Genomic DNA, 19,998 nt, shown 5'->3' with positions numbered 1-19,998 from the left:
CGAGAATTTTCAACAGAGATATCTCTTGGACTCTTTCATCTTTCTGTTTACCGCACGGTAACAGAAGTCTGTACAAGTCTCCCGCTGCATCGCACTGCGATAATGCGAATGATTTTGCAGACATCTGAGTTTGTCTTCAAAATATCTCGTAATTGTAGGTGTACAATTGTTCATTGTTCAACCCGAATTACGAGATGTGTCAGAAGACATCGCCTACTCTCCGACCTGACAGCTCTACTTCCAAATGTTCAGCCCATGAGAAGCAGTTCTTCAGGCGGCTTTCCCTGTGTTTTCATTACTGAAGAACGCCCCGCTTTCATTGCAACTACGATTTCTCACCGGACAGCAATGAAATAGCGGTTAGCGTTTTCAGTCATTTGTAAGCACAGGCTATGAATCTTGAGAATCCTTCTCTCGATTCATCTGTGAAGACGTAGGTTGCATTCAATATCTACCTTCGTCTTCAACTGTACATAGTGTTGTTTCTCCTTAGCTGAGATTCAACAACCATGAGATGTTTTACCTTCAGGGACCTCGGTCTCTAGAAGGCAATTGACTTTCGCCTGTTGGGCACATGCCTTAAGAGAATCATCACCTCGCTGTCCGGCATTGGTGACAAACAAATACATTATTTGTTTGGTCTCTCGGCATAACCCTTTAAAGGCGAAAGTCACGTGACTTACTCGGATGCTTTGACAACTTGCCTCCTACCGAACGCAGTCAGTCGGCAGCTGTCAAGAGCGCCCGAGTCAGTTACGAACTACGCTTGTTGACTTAGTTCGGTTGTTACAAAGCAACCATTACTTCGTTTTAATAGCTTGTCACAGTACCCATACCATTGACACCCACCATGGAGTGTCGGTGTCCCTATTCCCACTACCCGAGAACTTCGCTGCATGGGGATAGGAGGATGCGAGAGACTTCGTGGCAAATAACGGACAGACCAGTATGGGTACTGGACATCACCGAAGTAGAGAAGAGGGATAGGTCATGCGACTATTTCCTTCTTTTCCTCTGAGGAACTGCATGACTTCTCCTGCGAAGTCAAGCATACAGGGGATGGGGATCCGTGACGCTCGATTTCGTACCGAACTTCGTAGCGAAGACTCAGAACCCTTCGGTCCCTGACGATTGGTTCGAGTCGTTCACAATCCCCTCCCTAATGGACTTCACCGCCTTCGATGCGAAGGAGATGCTGCCTTGTCCGCAAGAACTTCTCCGTGGCGACGGTACTGAAGGCAGGGGTCTGGTCCAACCAGACCACATGCCCTTCCTTCTACCTTCGGGATATTGCCCACAGGTCCTTGGATCTTTTCCTTGGGACCCGTGGTGGCTGCTCAACACGTTGTGTAGCGAACCCAGACCCTCGCAGGCTGAACAGCATCGAGTCCTGGTGTGACTGTAAGAATGGATGAGTGAATGAGAGTGTGACTGGCTCCTCTTCCATCTTTTTTCTTCTTACCTGTGGTTAGAGGGACACGGTCGGCACCCTGCTGGATAAGGACAAGATGCAGTGAGCTACTCAACAGAAGCCCCATCCTATCCCTTTCACTCAGGGATAGGAGCGTTATATCCACCACTTCCTCCAACAAGGGGGAGGAAGTGGATGCCAGCTTGAGACAACCCATACTTTATGTTGCCTCTTGCAAACAGGAACAAGTTCTTGCTTGCTGGTACGAAGAGATACGCTTGCCTCTCTCTTAGTACTCGGCCCAGAGGTCTGACCATTGATCCTGCGGTGCACACCCCGATCAATCGGACAGAGGCTTGGATCCCTCCCTCGCTCTTACGACCAGGGAGGCATTCCAGGGATGGACGAACACCAGTCTGTTCATCAAAAGACTCAGATTCCTCCCACCAAGAAGTGAGTCTTCCTATTGTTAAAGGACCGATGGTTTGTATTACGTATCGGAACAAATGACAATTTGTCGAAAATTGCATTTTTCCTAACTATACAAACCTGAGGTCCTTTACATATAGTCCCTCCTCATGCCACCCCTCACTCTGCGTATTTTGCATGGGCCAAAAGCAAAAGTGATTTGTTTACCTCCCAGCCGCGCGACTGTCGGACAAGCAGTTAACTACCGTTCTCCCCTTGTTCGAAGCTTACGACCGTTCCAGCTGCCGCTAGCTACTTCCTATTGTTAAAGGACCTCAGGTTTGTATAGTTAGGAAAAATGCAATTTTCGACAAATTGTCATATTTCCTCAGTTTTCTTTGTCAGTGCTCATGTTTCTGCTGCATCGAGTAGTACCGGCCTTATGAACCCAAATCCTGTAGTGGGGTAGTACTGTCAGTGCACCCCACATGGTGTACTGTAATCATTACTAAGGGTCTTTGCAGTATCCTTAGCCCCTAGCTGTAACCTCTTCCATCCTTTTTACTGTACCTCTGTTCATATTTACTTTCTTCCATATTAATTTCATAGTGCAACTGTGAGGTTTTCCTCCTTTTATACCATTCAAACCCTTTTACTTTGTTTTCCTTTCAACATGGAACGACCCCAGAGGTCCAAGCACTTAGTCTTTGGCCTAAATTTGATCCTACTCCATTCCTCATTTACCCAGAGCAAGTCTTTTCTCTCTACTTGCTCTATTAATACATTTCGGATATGAAAAATCTCTTAACTACATATTTTGTCATTTTAACCTTGTGTGACACCACTTCTTATATACTGTATTTAATAAATTGTTCGCCATTACACCTTTCCTGACTGTACTTTCTTTCCACTTACACTGATTTGCCATTCTCTTCTCTATTTCATGTCTCTTTCCACTTACTTACACTGATTTGCCATTCTCTTCTCTATTTCATGTCGTGATTTGAACCACCACATTTTCTATAAAACATCTCCCAGTTTACTCTAGTTTTCCTGAGCTGTAACACAACACCTGAATTGAAGGGAAATTACTTAAAATCTGTCCTTTTTTTGTTTTCAAGTTTATGCAAGTTCGATAACTGGAATTTTTTAAACATAGTTCAAAACTAGATAATTTCTGTAATACAAATTTATTATTGCATTTTCCTGTTTTTGTAGGAATCCATCAATCAAAAACATCAGCCTCTCTGCTGCAAAATTTGAGGATTGGACTGGTTCAGGATCTGGAGACATTCAGGAAATGTTTAAAAAGGCAGTAAAAAATCCAAGAACTAGCACAAAAGTGCTAGATTTTGAAGAGAAATCAAATGGTGACCAGGATACTTTGTTGGCATCACCTGTGAAGGATACAGTTACATCTGTGCTGAAAACACCAAATAGCTCTTTAGCAAAGAATGAGAAACTTGGCACTAGTCCAAAAGTTAATAAAGGGATAAAAAGTCCAAAGGAAAGTGGCAATTCCAAGAGTAGCCCCATGGTCAGTAATTCATTTTTCAAGAATCTTCTTCAAAGACGTGTAAACAAGCAATCGACAGTTGCAACAGATCCTTTACCAACCACTTCAGAAAAATGTAATGGTACTGAACTACCAGAAGAAAACAATGATATTCCTGAAGTTGAGAGCACAAATAATCATGAGACCGAGGGGAAAAGTGACCTCGACTTGTTAGCAAGCTTATTATCAGATGACGATGGAGAAACTTGTCTCAGTGAAGATGACTTGCCCTGTGGTCAGCATATTAAGGATGGAGGGGATAGTGATAGTAGTTCTGTTTATGATGCTGCTACAGATATTGATTCTAGTTTTTCCTCTGAATATAAGGACAGACTACAAGGTAGTCAGGACCTTTTTGTAGAGGATGATCCTGGTTTAGTTAGTAGATCAAGTGAAAATGTAGATCAGACACCTAAACAGTCGGGTGTAGATGCTCCCTGCTGTACATCAAAGCCTCACATGAAAGATGTCCCGCCAAGAGGGGCATCTCCTTTGAAGTCCTGTCAAGAATCAGGGATAAATCATAATTTGAAATCCTTGGGAAGTGCTACAAAGGTTTCAGTACAAGAATTATTCCCAGATCTTGATAATGTTGATGAATCTATCTTGAGTATGTTACCAAAAGAATTGAAGTTAGAAGTGGAAAATGCTTTGAAAGATTATAAAACCAAAACCCAACAGAAAAAATCTGGGATGTGGAAATATGTAACGAGTGTTCCTTCACCTCAAAAGACTCCTAATTCAAATAGTAGTTGTGATCTATTTTCAAACAGAAATGGTAATGAAGCAATACCTGGACCTTCCAAGGAAGGAATATCAGAAGAAATAAGTCATGTGCACTTGGAAACCCCAAGGACAGGTATAAACTGCATACAGAAAATGGATGAAAGTAATAAGTGTACGATAATCTTTGATAATAATAATGTAGGAAATGAAGGAAAAGATTTCATAGACTGTAAAGAATGTGGTCTCCAAATTTCAGCACTTGAAGTGCAGGAACATGCCGATTACCACTTGGCACTTAGTCTGCAAAGTGACATGAAAACAGATGCAAATTTAACAAATAGTAAAGTAAAAGAAAAAAATAGAAAAAGTAATAGAGGCAGAAAAAGAATAAAAGGAAATGTGAAATCCTTAGTAACAGTTAGTAAAATGCAGAAATTAGACTCCTTTTTCAAGTCATAACTTTAAAATGAAACTTCAACTTGACCTAAGATAATTAATTTATATGAATTATTTAATTTACTATTATTCAGAGATCAGATAATATATCTTCAATTTCTTATTTATGACAAAGTATAATTGTGTATTTTGTTTGATTATATTATAATTACATGACAGCTACTATTAGTGTGTGGTATAAATCAGTGCCTTTGTCTCTTTTTTTTGTCTTTCAGAGTTAATGATGTATGTAGCATTTCTTAGATATACTACCATAAATTCGCATGTTTATTTTTTATTAGATATCTCATTGGATGGCTGCAAGACTTCCATGCAAGTAATTAAAGTCATTAGTGAAGACATTAAGATGTGCAATGTGAATTTCTGTTGGCTGAAAACATGGGAAATCCTAAGAACATGTGTATGCAAACTCTTACACAGATGGATAATGATTGCCACCAAATAAAAAGACTAGTAAGTCTGCCAGAGTTTTAGTTAACCATGCACAAGAATGAAATATACATTTCCAGTTTCCCTAAAAATACCAACAGACTTACTGTTAAGTGATATGTATTTATAAAATCTATTGCAACTGAGAAAAATATTAAGATAATCGTAACTATTGAGGTTATTTAATAAATTACTTATTGAAAGATTGTATGTATAACCTGAAAATTATAAGATTTTGAGAATTTCATATGTGGGTTAAAAACTTAAGTCACAAAATACAGTATGAATAAGTCAGGGAGATACTGACTGGGTCTAAGGTTTTCCCATCAAATGCCCATAGGTCTTAAGAATGACTAAATCGCACGGTAAATAATACTAAAATGTGTCATCCTTTCTGACTGAGGAAGACCACAGTCTAACTGGGGGTTTTATCTCTAGTTTTTGTATAATTTCACTACTCCAAAAAGCCTGATGATACTGAAGATGTGTTTCAGTGATAGCAATCTATTTCACTTCTCCTAATGCCTAAATGTTCAAGGATCCAACATACTGCCAGTGTATATGGTTTCATATAATTTATGGAATGAAAACTCAAGCTACTGAACAAAGGGATCACCTTATGCTGGTCAATTCTTCTGCAGTGCCTTGATTTTATTTGTTTGTATGGTGTTTTTACGTTGCATGGAACCAGTGGTTATTCAGCAACGGGACCAATGGCCTTGCGTGACTTCCGAGCCACGTCGAGACTGAACTTCCATCACCAGAAATACTACACATCTCTCACTCCTCACTGGAATGGCCGAGAATCGAACTCGCAAAGGCCATACCAACCACTCCACTGAGGCGCTGCATTACCTTGATGGGTCTTCTAATAATGGGATTTCAGATAGTTTTTCTTTTAGCAAATATTTGGTGAATCTGAATTTTCTGAAGGCATTCTGAATCCACTTGCCTATACTACGAGAAAGTGACCAAGGAACTGGAGAATTACAGGACTTTTCTGAAGACATCAGTATGATCAAAGAGATGAAACTGATAGGAGAATATTTTTATACCCATGAATGGCAACCTTAAGGAACCTGGCATACAAAAGCATAACTGCTGGAATTCTTTCCCATTTGCAAACTGGCTAACAAGAGATAGTTTCCAGACAATGGAATTCATAACACTCATAGGTTGGGTATATGATTTTCTCATTACTACCACAAACCAAGATTTAGGAAGGAAGGGATTTTCATCATTTCCCATAATCTTTCCTAGTCAGTTTGCAACTGGAATCCTCAAAACTGATAATTTTTTTTTATATGCCTAAAATTAAGTCTAATTCAATATTATACAGCAAAATGAAACCAGGTTCTACCAGGGTTGTCCTTAAGTTACATGCAAGCAAAAACTATAGATACACTGGAATAAAGTAGTATAATGATTAAAATAAACTATTTCAACCTAACCTTTGGTGGGCCAATGTATAGTAATCCATCTTTGGATCTAGTAACTATTATACTGTATAACTTTTTAGGCATCTTCTCTAGCCTTGATTCTAAAACAGAACTTCAATTAGCACCGGTACAATTTGCAAAAGCAGCCTACATTTTCAATGTGGTGGCCTGATGTTGCATGACCCAGAAACTAAGGTACTTCACTCCATACCCTGTCAAAATTGGAATTTCTTAGACATTATTGCTATCTAGGTGCCAAGCATGTGTGGTTTAGTATTAGTTTTGTATCTCTTATTATTCACTTTTATCTAATATTGAACGCTTGCTTCTCTCACTTTTTCTACATATTTAGGCATGCAAGAAGAATGCTTACCCTATATATTTTGAATATAAAACTGTAGTGAATAAAGGGGGGAAAGAAAGGATTTTAGCCAAGCACCTGAAATTGGCAAAGATGCTTCTAAACAGCAGATAATCACAAAGTAATACCTGCTGGATGTAAGCAAAGTTCTAATTAACTTCATATACAAAAGACAATGATAAATACTGGATCAATTCAATAGCTTAAAACAATCATTAATAACAATCATTCACTACTACTGTATTAATCAAATGTACAAACATTCACTTGGAACAAGCTTAACTTGCAAAACAAATTTCCCTTGAATAAAATTGTTCCATAAATATCTAAATCAAGACACATTTTGATGTATGTAACAATAAAACAATATTAACAACGATTTCCTTTTGAAGAGGTCAATACATTATCTTGTGCACATTCATCTTGACTTCCTACCAGAACAAAGTCATAATCTGGGCCACCTCACAGATTGCCAGCTCATCTCTTCCACAACTGCAGGGTCTTCTGGCACTAAAGTGGAAAATCACCTGACAGCAGATCTCTGCATGAAATTTTTTTCACATTTTATTCTTAGTTTCTATTAAAAATTACATGCCCAACATGTACTACAAATAGCTTATCATAATATTGTGTACATGTACCTTCACTAGCATATAATTCAGGTGGCATTACATTGAAATTTGTGATTTTCCAGTGGTAATATTCATCATCATGTCTGTTACAAACCACTTATCTCTAACTAAGTAAACTTGGTTTGCAAGTCTAGTCTGAGATGACTTAAGTTCACCATTTCAGTGACAACTTTAACCAAGCACAGAGTTTACAATATTATAACCTGAGCTGGAAGGGAAAGTCTTATGAAAGCTCAAGATTTTTAGCTATTTAGGTTACTGGTTTTCTGCAACCCATGTTAAAAAAAAACACTGTACATTTCTGTATATGGTTACATACAAAAGCCTGTAATGGAAAAAGACATGTTCGAACTTAACTAAAGCTGTTAATTTACAATTATTACTATTATATATAATTACTACAAAAATATCTTAAGACTGATGCCTGTCAAAGGCACCGTTAACTACAAACTTTAGAGTAAACTCAAATGACAGGGATCTTTCCTAGATAGTGACCCCACAGGTTTTCAGGGGTCAATGCCTAGGACCAACATCACTTGGGGGTCATCATCTTCCCATTATTTACAGTTTTTTTATGTTTTCACGGTAATCTCCATAAGGGCTTGTACTCAACATGCTGCAAAATGAATAAATACTTGGTTAAAACACCTGGGTGGGGGAGGGGTTATTATCTAGGCAAGATCTGGTAGATTGTATAGAAAAATAGTTTAACCAGACAAGCTAAAAATCTTGCAGCTTTGCAGAAGCCCTATATTTGGACATATTAAGGTATGTATATTGACAGTATCTTAGCAGATTCATTGAAACCTGAACTGCATTCGTCTTTCACCACTCAACCACCCTTTGGTGTCTTGGCTCTCAACTTCTTTCACAATTCTCACCCATCATCCAAGGACAAATTGACTTGGACCAGCCCAAGGAGAACGGAGAAATGTGACTTAGCGATTTAATTTCGCAATAGTATCCTACAGCACCAGAACTCTCAACTTTGTGGAGACTAAGGTGGACATTTTCATTTACATCTCGGTGACAGTCCTGGTGCTGTTATGGGAAGCATCAGAGCTCTTTGCTAATTGCATTTTTTGTCCAGTTTATATAATAAACTTTCTTCATATAAAACTTCTTACTCACTGCATTTCTATGCTGTCTGCTAGTGTCATAATACGGTGGTACTTGCAAACTTGCCTTTTAAATTTGAAAAATTTCCAGAGTAATGGTTGATATTCCGACTGACTCATTCCACTGCATTGGCAATCAAATGTCGTGACTAATTTAGTTCCATGCAGCCTTCTTAGAAGAGAGATGAAATTGAAAAAGTGTGACATAGGAATAATTTGATATACAGATTTAACTAGTTTATATTTTATTTTCATACCATGGGATGGGTTGTCTCAGAGAAGTATATAGGGGCTAAATGACGAGATTTAATTCTCAAGTATGTCATTTTTTCAAATTTAACACCTCCCACACTACTATCCAGGGAGCACAATTTGAATAAGAAATTAAAATCTGAACATGTAATAAATATTACAGCCAATAAGAAGAATTGCATCCTTTCTTAGAACAGGGTTTTCTTTGGAGAAAAAAAAAAAATCAATAAATTATCATGAAAAAAAAAAATTCAATAAATTATCAATTGTCCAAAGAGCACAAATAAAAAATGACAACTAGTATTTAAAAAACAATAAATGATTTCAGTTCAAGAATGAAACACTGACCTTGCAGTATCTCAATTCACATTTCAGCAGCAATGTTAGACACTATTTCATGTATATTTTAATTTCTTTATTGTCTTGCTTTACATTATGTGAACAGAAAGTTATGAAGATTACAATATGGTATTACTTAATTTTAACATCCCAGACTGATTGGAGTTAAAAATGGTGAGGCGATGATGTTGTTGATGCAGCTTCTTTGACTGACGAAATAGGCGACGGACATACGTGACTCACAAGAGGCATGAATGAGAGTCCGAATTAAGGACAGAAGAAAGCCCAGAGGCACACTAACACACCGCCGTGTCTCAAGCTGGCGCTCAGAATTGGCTTTTTAATAACTTTATTTTTTGTGTCAGTCCCTATAGCTGCATAATGCTATTTGCATCATGTTGGCACTAGTCTACAGGAAATAGAAATTATAGTTCCATAAAGAAAAGCAGTATTAAAATATCACATCTTCACAGGTGAAAGATGCAACCCAGAGAAATGCCATTCGTGAAGCTCAAGCAGCAGCCTACTAGAGTCCATCTATTCCTCCATCTTAACACTTCAACAGTTTTCACTCTCCCTCTGACATCCACTGCCAATATACAGACATTCTCACAGACACACCCTTCGCATTCGTATTAGCTTTCGAAACTTTTTCTTACGTGTTATTTACTTCGTTTCACTAATTAAACCACCGATATGTTCTTTCATTAATCACTGCCAACCCAACACCACTCAAGTTTTTTTTTAATTAACTGAACAACTTTCCAATATTCCTAATACACAAAGTCATAACTCCCACATCAATAAATCCAATAACTGAAAAGCAGAAGTCTTCATCAATGCTCTGCAATGCACCAGGACTCTAGAAAAACCACAGCAGATATCAGCTTCCTTTTTTCCTTTCCACTGTAACGAATGGAAACAACACAAGAGAAAAAACTGGGAGGCTTCATAACATATCACAATGCAGTGGAGCTGAAAACAGAATACAGTACACTAAGAATAACATTAATAGAAAACTGCAGTGAAGTTGAGAGCAGGTCTTATCTGGACCCTGAGCAGGCTGCCACACTCACACCCTACTCTGCTTCAGGTGTATGTACATGTACAGTTAAATTTACAAACATACAAGGCAGAAGTAAAGCATGTGGCAAAGGCTAGTCTATATCAAGTGTGTGCACATACATACATACAGTGTCCACACATCCCAGCAGTGTCACACAAATTTCTTTATCAATGATCTCGTCACATCCCTCCATTAATATAGTATCCCCAATATTACATATAACGGTAGACTGTACACTGTATACAAGCTTTACTGAAAATACAGTACATGGGTTGATTTGTGCAGGTGCCTTCATGCCCAACAGGAACACTCAGGTGAACATCAATACGTGTTGTTATACCATTATCTATCTGGTCTGCTGAATCATGCCTGCAGCCTCCCTCAGAGATTGTTCACAAGTGTCAATGCCCCCTTTGTAGTGTGTTTGGATGTAAAGTATTGAGAGCTACTTAAAAATAAAAGTTCCTGGGTAAAATTATTCCAATTATATTTCTGCACAGGTATTTTACAATGTACGGTAGCTTAGAATACTCTAAGGTTAAAATAACACTGCTCGCTTAAACGGTCTCCTTGCTTATTTTTTATATATGTATATTTATATATATATATTTATATATGACAAGCTATTCATTCATAATATGTTCAAATGTAAACAATACATATAGAGGTGATGTGAAATGTGAAAAAAGAACAATAAAAACAAATTTTGTCAAGACACCAAACATCTATTTTAAAACTGTTAGCAATACTAAACTTGCCGTAAGATTTGCAATTCTCTCTCTCTCATCATGCTTACGTGAATAGAGCTCCATATTATTTGCTATCAAACTCCTGCTTGTTTGCTAAATCACAATATTCAGTGATAGAGTTTTCACCAGCTTAAATCACTAAGGTAACACGAACATACTATATTTCAGAAAAATTGAAAGAATGAAAAAATAAAATAAAAAAGTGAAAAAGCAGCATATCAATGGTACTGGGGAGGCTTGGATTGGGGGTGCCCCCACTTATGGTTGGTGATGACTTCATCTGGTTGTGCCCAACACTATTTTCCTCTTGGATAGAGATGATGACCTTCTTGGATTCATCTTCAAGCATAGGGCATCTGCACAAGACACCACCTGCACAGCACAGAGTCCCCGTAGGAGAGGGGGCACCAGCAGCTATGGATGAGTCACACTATTGCACCAATTAAAACACACAATATGGGTTCCTTCACATAGGCCAGCCAAAGTAAGTTCCATTTGTTGTTTGAGCCTTTGCACGCCCCTTCCACTAAACACTGGTACTGGTTGCATAAATCAATGGTGGGAGCACAACTCCCACTGAGGAAAAAATGCACTTCCTAAAAATTGGAGAGGAGTAGGAAGAGGAAGAGGAAATGGAGAAGGTTGATATGGTTCAGCAATTGAAGCACTATCAGTGAGGTTGAGCAACTTGTTGTACACGTCGTGTCCAGCCCCAGGAACAGTGGCACCAAAGCTGCCCCCAACCAGCTGATCAGCTATAGCAACACAAGGGACAACAAGAAGCAAGTGAAATCATCATCATCCACATAAACTATACTACAAAATGGTGAGTCCTCATTGCCCCAAGTTCTCACACACACACACACACACACACACACACACATGGGGATGACTAGACATTGCCAAATCATGACCAAGTCCTGTATCTTTTGCTCTTTTTCCCTGGTGACTCTATACTTTTGGGCCACAACGTATTTGCTATTAATAGTTATAGTAGTAGTATCATCATATTTATCATTAAGATTTGGTGCACACAGACTCTCAACCTATGTACAATAATGAGAGGAAAGGATGACTACCTTGACAGAGGAGACATAATGTGGTTTTGCATGAATCAAACTTGGGCAATGACATACACTATCAGCTAACTAATGCAAAGGAAACTACCATCACAAATTCATTTTTGTGACCTGAACAACCTGCTGATCAGTTCAATATTAAAAGACCTCTCCAAAACACAACAATTGGCCTATCTATATTATATTTAAAAAGTCCAGTAAAGAAAATCATAACCCAGAATTAGGCCCAATAACTATACAAATAAAAAAACAAATAATTTAATATGAACCAAATCCAAGAGAGGACATGGTGAGCTTAAACACAACTCCCAACTGGGAGAAGTGAGATGGTTATCCTTCTTCTTGTCTCTTGGGACATATACAGGCCAATCTGTTTTATTTTAGTTTTCTTCTTCTTCTTGGTACCCTATTCCAGGCCAGACAGCACCTTTCATCATTCCTCCCACACCACACACGCTTGATACATTCGCTCCTATGAAGTAATAATTACAAAGGTCATCATCACTTTATATGGGCTACCATATAATACATATTACATACATAATAGACAAATAGCCTAGATTGCTATTACTTATACCCTTTTTCTGCTGTTGAAAGGGCAACTGTGCCCCGTATTCAACCAGGGCATTAACACTTCATTAACATACACGTCTACAACAGGACTCAAAATTTGCACAGCTATGCATATGGCTTCAGTTTTATGACCAGAATACATTCAAAACTATAGTATTGAGTTCTGTCCTTTATGCAAGTGTGGGCTCTTTGATGGTTATGCCAAAAGGTCCCAGCCTCAGGCCTCCTCTATGACACCAAGAGTGTACTCTGTGTGAAGGGAATCTGAACCCTACACTCAACTGTTATAACGGCACATCACGGCCAAACTTCCAAGGATTTGCGCTATATCTATAATGTGGTATATCACTACTTCTGTTGCTGGTGGTTCAGCTCTAATGCTTGAAGTTTCTTCCATAATTCGTCTCGTTCTCGTTCACGTTTCTTCTCCCTGAAAAGGTTACAAAAATTCTCATGTTACTCTGTGCTACTTTCCTAAGTTTTTTATATATGTAATTCCCAATGAGAAAAGTTCCCAAGTATTTAGAGCTTTTCTAATTCTACACAACTAAGCCCTGAAGGTAAGTATCACTCATATTGCGTCCTGCAACACACTGCAAACGGTACTGAAGGCTCTGTACAACACTGTTTGAGCCTCAGCTTTCTTGCTCTCACCCTTGTACCTTTTATCTATTCTCTTTGGCCTCTTCTCACCTACCTGTTTAACTCGGTAAAGTGCCCCGTGCAAATAACAAATGATTGTCACCTCATCAGAACTGATTTAATGGTTATGAAACATCAGGAATCAGTCACTCTAACATAACAATCTTCCTCCTCAAACAAACTTCATGATCTTCACAGGCTACGCTAACTCCAGGAAAGACACACCTTCCAGTGTTAGAAGAATGAAAGAGGGATGGAAAGCATATTTTGTACAACTTCAGAGACAATGTTACCTCTGGTGACTGTGTCTATGATATTGCTAGCAATTCTCTCAAGAGATCGACTGCATATCTTGGCAATTATTGTATCCCAAGAAATAAATTCTATCTTCAATATTGCAAACTTTTTCAAACTTCCTGATAGCTCATTGTAAGTTTGCCCTACTCCTTGGATGCAAAGTTACTCTTATTTTTCATGTAACTTACAATTTCACAGGGTAGGTTTTAGCATGTGAACGCATACTGACGGGTATACAATAATACTCCGAACTTGCACGAGATTAGGTTCCAAACCCCCTCGCACAAGGGGAAGTTTCGTGCAAGTTTGGCAGTGTCTCTAAAAATGCTAATAAATGCTTACTTCTAGAGTTTGAACACTAATATAAATGAAATTAAAGTTACTGTAATTTGATTTAAAAGTTAGTTTAATATGTTACCCTTAAAGAAATAACTGGTTAGCGTAACAATAGTTACAGTAACTACTAGGTACATACGTATCCACTTTCGCATGTATACTAACACTACCCCTAATTCATGGGATGACATTTTCTTTTTCCGTAAGAGTAAAAGTTTTCTTTGCGTCACGAGGTAAACTTCATAAGTCAGTCATAACGAAGGTACACAATTCAATAAAATAAAGACGACATGTATGTACATACGTAATGTTTGCAGAGGGTGAAGGTAAGATTCAATCTATCTAAAATCATGAACTAGTGTGAGAGCTAACTATGAACGAGAGAGAGAAATACGTACGCCATGTGATGTAAAACTCTGGAAAGGTATCATCTTTAAAAAGTGCGAATGGGATCTCATCTTCTGAAAGTACATTAACTGTATGTGCTGTAATTACGTAACATAGTAGTACATACAGATTGTACCAGCACTTTTCTCCGAGGTTAAGAAAGTAATTTTCACAGAATGACAACTCTGTTATGTTTTACTAGTTGATCACGAAGGTCTACATAGTGACAAACACTGTGAATTTCGTACTGTATATATCTTAAACAATATAAATAGCATACACAGAATCTCCATACTGATTTACACTTAAAAGCATGAAAAATTATACTAATTGTAGTATACTAGTACATACTTCAGAAATTAAACAAATTTTCTGAAGGGATATCATCTTTTGAAAAGTGCAGTAACTTTGGGAGTGGGTATTGCCTCTTATGAAAGTAAGTATATGCACTAACTGTAGGTGCTGCAATTACCTTTGTATCATTTATGCATGTACCAAAATAAAAAAATAAATTTTTAATAAATATTTTATACAGAAAAGCTTTAAAACTTAAAAATTTACATTAAACTAACACTTTTGCAGGGTTTTGCAGCGTTTCTGGAGGATTCGCAAATGTCTGCGCTATTTTGAAGAACTTGTGTATGATAATTAGTTAGGTTCCAATGAAAAGCTTGCGCTATTGTGAATTCACGCAAATCGAACCACGTAAGTTCGGGGTATTACAGTAGTTGGTTCACTTAAGGTAGATTCTTGGGTGAGCCCTGTGCCTAGGAGATGTTTGTGTGGTGGCCTCTGATTGAGCAGCTTGCTCAATTTCTCATATTTTTGTCTATAGCTTGGAAAACTAGCAAAATGTTTATATTTCTTCAATTATCTCATGCTTTGCATAAGATAGGAAATTGGTCATACCATTGAATTTGGTATTAATTGTACAACTAAATCATCTTATCCTGAAATCAATAAGAAAAAACCACATAGGAATAAGAGTGAAGGTGAAATGAGAAGCATTTAATTTTCTCTATACCTGTTTTTATTTATCACTGGATTTCGCATCATTCATGCGATCAAGATGAGATAAAACTTGATTTCATACATTAAATTCACCCTGAATACACTGGTGCTTTCAGATTTTAGATGTGTGATTTGTGAAAAGAAAATGAAGAACATGTATTATTATGTTGCATCCGTAAATGATTCAAGTTTTGACAATATTGCAGAGAGAGAAAGTGATCTGCAAGAGACTGTTACGTTGGTAGTTTCAGCAAGAGCTTTGAGTTGCCAATTAGCGATATAAGAAGGTTGCAGTTTCGACAATATTTACCGTGTTCTGAATAAATACATGGAATTCCCATTATGAATGTTGAACATTTTCAATCCAATATCATATATGGAGTATGTCTGGACATATCCGGTATTGTTACAGCCTCAGATCGGGCTGGGGGAAAATTCAGTCCAGGGAAGTAGAACTCTATGGGACAGACTCCGCACTTTCTTCAAAACTCAGCCTAAGCTTTTAATCAGGTTGTTTCAACATACTGTTTCGATTTCTTATATGAATATATTTTCAAACAAAAGAGATATCAGAGACTTATTTGAGTGATATGAATAATCTCACTGGAGTAATAAACTACAAAGAACTAAGTAGGATTGTTTTCCTTTCAGGTAAGGATGCAACATAAGACGAAGACATATTCTTCATTTTCTATTCACATATCTCATGCATCTAAAATCAGAAAGCACCAGCGTATTCAGGGTGAATTCACTGTATAAAAAGATTAATTTTATTTTATCTTGATCGCATGACTGATGCAAAATCCAATAATAAGTAAAAACAGGTATAAACAACTAAATACTTCTCTCTTCACTTTTACACATTGTAATTCCTTTGCGTTTTATCTTATCAATTTTAGGAAAAGATGATTTAGTTGCACAATTAATAGCAAATCGTATGGTATGACCAAAACCTTCTTATCTTCTGCAAAATGTGAGATAAATGAAGAAATATAAACATTGCTAGTTTTCTGAGCTACAGACGAAAATATGGGACACTGAGCGAGTGGCCTACCTCCCGATACCGCCAATCAGAGGCCGCCAAACATGTCTCGTAGGCATAGGGCTCACCCAACAATCTACCTTAAGTGAACCAACTATAGTAAGGGAGCAGCAACAGATCAAGGAAATTTGAATGAGACATATTATGAACAACTAGATAATGAAAGTAACACATTAATAAACAGAGGCAAACATTGTCAAGCAAGTAAAAAGACAAATGCTTCTGTAAGCAGCAGACATGACAGAAAAAAAAAAACCTTGATGAGACTGAAACAAACTGCTACAATGTGTAGCTGGAGTTTAGAGGTAATCTTTCATCACAAATGAAGAAATGCCTGAGAAAAAGCAGGGTTCAGAGCTTGAGAAGACTTTTGCATAAGCTTACAAATCCTGAAGACTAGGCACAATAAGGACTTGGACAAAATGGGATTTTGGTCAAAGTGTGAAAGATTGAAGAGAAAGCAAAGAACTTGCATCACCAAAACCTCTTTAATAATATCCTCAATTTTAGTACAAATTTTAATAACTAAGCTCTTCTAAATGGACAATTCTGTACTTTAGATACATTTCTTCTGAACACTACTAAGGACTCCTTGTGACTTACCTTTGGGAACTATCAAGAAACTGATGGCCAGGAAACAAAAGATGCATACTTTCTACAGACAAGATGCTATGGTAAAAACAGCCAGATAAAGGACAGAGAAATGGGTGAAGAATTACACAAAACAAATAAAAGGATAAGATAACAAATGAATACAAAAACTGATGGCCAGTGTTTAGATAAAATTTATCACTTAAGATACTGAAATAAAACCGAAGGCAGCAGGTAAGTAAGGACTTACCCCCAGTGTGTAATAGAAGTGAATGAGAGCAAGTAATTCCAGTAACACAACTGAAATCACACACATTTTCTTCTTGAATCTAACAAAGAATACCTTTTTGAGGTACTGGAACTAATAAGTTATAGTAGGGTAACCAGATCGAGACAAAAACAAAACCTGACAATACAAATTAACGTTACAACTTACCGTTGCCTCTCCGCTTTATATGAAGCCGTGAGTTCATCAAATAACTTGCTGTTCATTTCCATAAATGTTTTGAGCACATTATAGACTAGCGCAACAATTGTCTGATTCCAATGTTCCTGTAAAACAATTGAACAATTCAGTCTTCCATAAATTAAAACAATCTTCAATAAATTGCAAACGTTAGTACTATACGTTAAATGTATGGATATTGGCCCGAAAATATTATGTTCCTTGTCCACCGACAATTCAATGATAAAATAACATCAAAAGTGAACTCCACAACAAATAACAAAGCATAACAAAGCAGAATAAAACAATAATACGTTTAAATACACTGGGATACTGGCAAATTGACAAGAGCTAACAAAAATGTTACACTGACCATGGACATGGGAATAAGTAATGGTCAAAGCATTCACAAACTCACTCTTGTCAAAACATGATGGATTAGAAAGGCTTACCGTAAATACACACACACTTTGCATCTATATAACAAACATTTTACAGGTTTGCTGGACTCCTGTCCATCATTGACAGTCCACTTTTTGTAAAGGTCTACAGCAACATATGGTACACCGGATCCTTCATTCTGCATTGTGGACTACTATGTCTCAATAATAAAAACTACATATACTTCAAGTTTTATAGGAGTAACTGATTGGGCAAAATTATGACAAACCCAAAATACACCTGAATGTCATGAGCAAGAACAATAATTTACATATAATTTATCTAATTTTCTTTAACACAACATTTCATCATCACACAGACACCCAATACTAACGACTAGCCTAAATTAGTGGAGCTCACAAATGTAGGGTAGTTGTAAGCGCAGGCATATCTCACATGTTATTAACTGTTTCCAAAACATGCAAATTCAGTCAAAATGTAACTTAATCACCTTATAAGCAATCTTCACACCCAATACACATCCAAGAATGTCCTTAATAGAGTGATCATATAGAAAAAAAATTTGATACTTTAACTTTTCCGCAGTTTTTTTAACATAAGTAAACATTTTCCTTATTACTAAAGGTAAACAATACCCAGGTCAACAGTATTCTCCAAACAATGAACCCAAGCACCTGATAACCTAACAATAATATTACATGTCGTTGACAAAACTAAACTTGTGTAAATCAATACACAAAGTGACCATTTCTTTTAAGAAAAACGCCTGTAAAGCTGAAAATTATGGAATGAAATCACTTATGACTGCAACATGTTTGTTTCAACTGTCAACTTTTGAAATACATTTTTTTCACACTAACTTATTACTGCACTTACAATTCAACAATGGTTTTGTTGTCTAACACCAATATTAAATAAAAGTATATATGGTCTTGATTTCATTAGCAATATTTAAAAAAAATATGTGAAAACATTATAACTGAGATGTAATGTTGTCAAGTCTGCAAGGTGCAATTTTACTTTCTATTTTAAATGAATGACAAAACTAGCCAAAATATGCGTAATGAAAGTTTACTAAGATGCCTTAATTGTCACGAGAAGCCAGGCAAGAAAAGCGTAAAATTTACACTCAGAACTCTAAAATTATTTTTGAGCATGCAAGAGTTGTACTTACTTTACTTATTCTGTACAGTGCCGGGAACATGATAGGTAAAATAACATTAGAATTTTCTTCTATGAGGCTCATGATGTACTCATTATTCCAGAAATATAACGCTCTCTCTGCAACCTGTAAAACACAAATACAATCAGGTCTCCATAGTCAATTTGAAAACACTTACCACACTAATAAAAATGTTGGTAAAATTTCAATAATGTTATTCATACACATTACTTATCAGAAACACCTGGAGACAAATTTTCTGAGTTCCTACCTGGAAATGAGGACTGGAAACACATTTTGCTATTTGCTTAAATAAGGGCTCCTGAATTTTCACGAATTGCGAAGGCTCTATAACATCAAGAATTTCTTCTATTTCTCCTAAAAACATAACCTGGAATCAAAGACAACTGTTAATACTATGCCTCAACTTCCCTCCTGGACATATGTATACTTCTAAGCGTTGACCATCAATCATATAAGAAAAAATATAAAACTGCTATCTTAAAGTAGCAGTTTAGCCTGTCTTATGGCAAATTCGTATAATTTCAAATCTAAAAATTGGCAAAAATTCCAGCAAAAACAATACTGTTGAAAGTGAATGTCTACAAAAATTCAAATACAGGCTGTACCTAGAAAACTGACCAGGCATCCAAACATTACTTGTTAAAAAAGAAATTCTGCATAAGCTATATATCATTGGGGCAATATTGAAATATGAGGTGATGCCGAAACAAGAAAAATATGCAGACCCACACACAATGCCATACATAAAAAAAAGTCTGACTTGCCCCTCCTGGGAAGAGGTTTAAATAAAGTCTAAATGTTGAAACAACAAACTCAAATTCAGTGCCGCTTTATGTCACTGGTGTCATGAAACACAAGCCCTGTGAAAAATCTGTACAACCTTGAACCTAACCATGTGACCTCTGAACTCAAACCACATTATCTAAAAACTGACTGATAAAGAGTGATGACTGTTAGAAACTAAAAGATAGCATGAAGGATATTCTTCTTATAAATACGTAAATTCAAATTTTACCTGCCAAGTACAAGACACATCAAATAAAAGATATCCTCCTCAGCATAGGAC

At 36.9% G+C, this 19,998-nt stretch overlaps 2 protein-coding genes across 5 annotated transcripts in view; one reads left to right on the top strand and one right to left on the bottom strand.

The window, feature by feature from the left end:
• Positions 1–5,188, top strand: part of LOC135223844 (DNA polymerase eta-like) — a 38,748-nt gene extending 33,560 nt beyond the window's left edge. For all 4 annotated transcript variants that reach the window (XM_064262726.1, XM_064262724.1, XM_064262725.1 and 1 more), the window contains one exon: positions 3,038–5,188. In XM_064262726.1, coding sequence (XP_064118796.1) covers positions 3,038–4,559 — 1,522 coding nt within the window. In that variant the 3' untranslated portion in view covers positions 4,560–5,188. The remainder of the gene's footprint in view (positions 1–3,037) is intronic.
• A 3,575-nt stretch (positions 5,189–8,763) lies between these two features.
• Positions 8,764–19,998, bottom strand: part of LOC135223845 (serine/threonine-protein phosphatase 2A 56 kDa regulatory subunit epsilon isoform-like) — a 61,591-nt gene continuing 50,356 nt past the window's right edge. Inside the window, exons 7-10 of the mRNA XM_064262729.1 lie at positions 19,180–19,299; positions 18,921–19,034; positions 17,336–17,451; positions 8,764–13,023 (exon numbers count right to left, since the gene is read on the bottom strand). Coding sequence (XP_064118799.1) covers positions 12,942–13,023; positions 17,336–17,451; positions 18,921–19,034; positions 19,180–19,299 — 432 coding nt within the window. The 3' untranslated portion in view covers positions 8,764–12,941. The remainder of the gene's footprint in view (positions 13,024–17,335; positions 17,452–18,920; positions 19,035–19,179; positions 19,300–19,998) is intronic.

This window comes from Macrobrachium nipponense, chromosome 10, assembly GCF_015104395.2.
Source record: "Macrobrachium nipponense isolate FS-2020 chromosome 10, ASM1510439v2, whole genome shotgun sequence".
Lineage (NCBI taxonomy): Eukaryota > Metazoa > Arthropoda > Malacostraca > Decapoda > Palaemonidae > Macrobrachium > Macrobrachium nipponense.
Note: the sequence above shows the minus strand (reverse complement) of the source record. Positions and strands in the feature narration are given on the sequence as shown.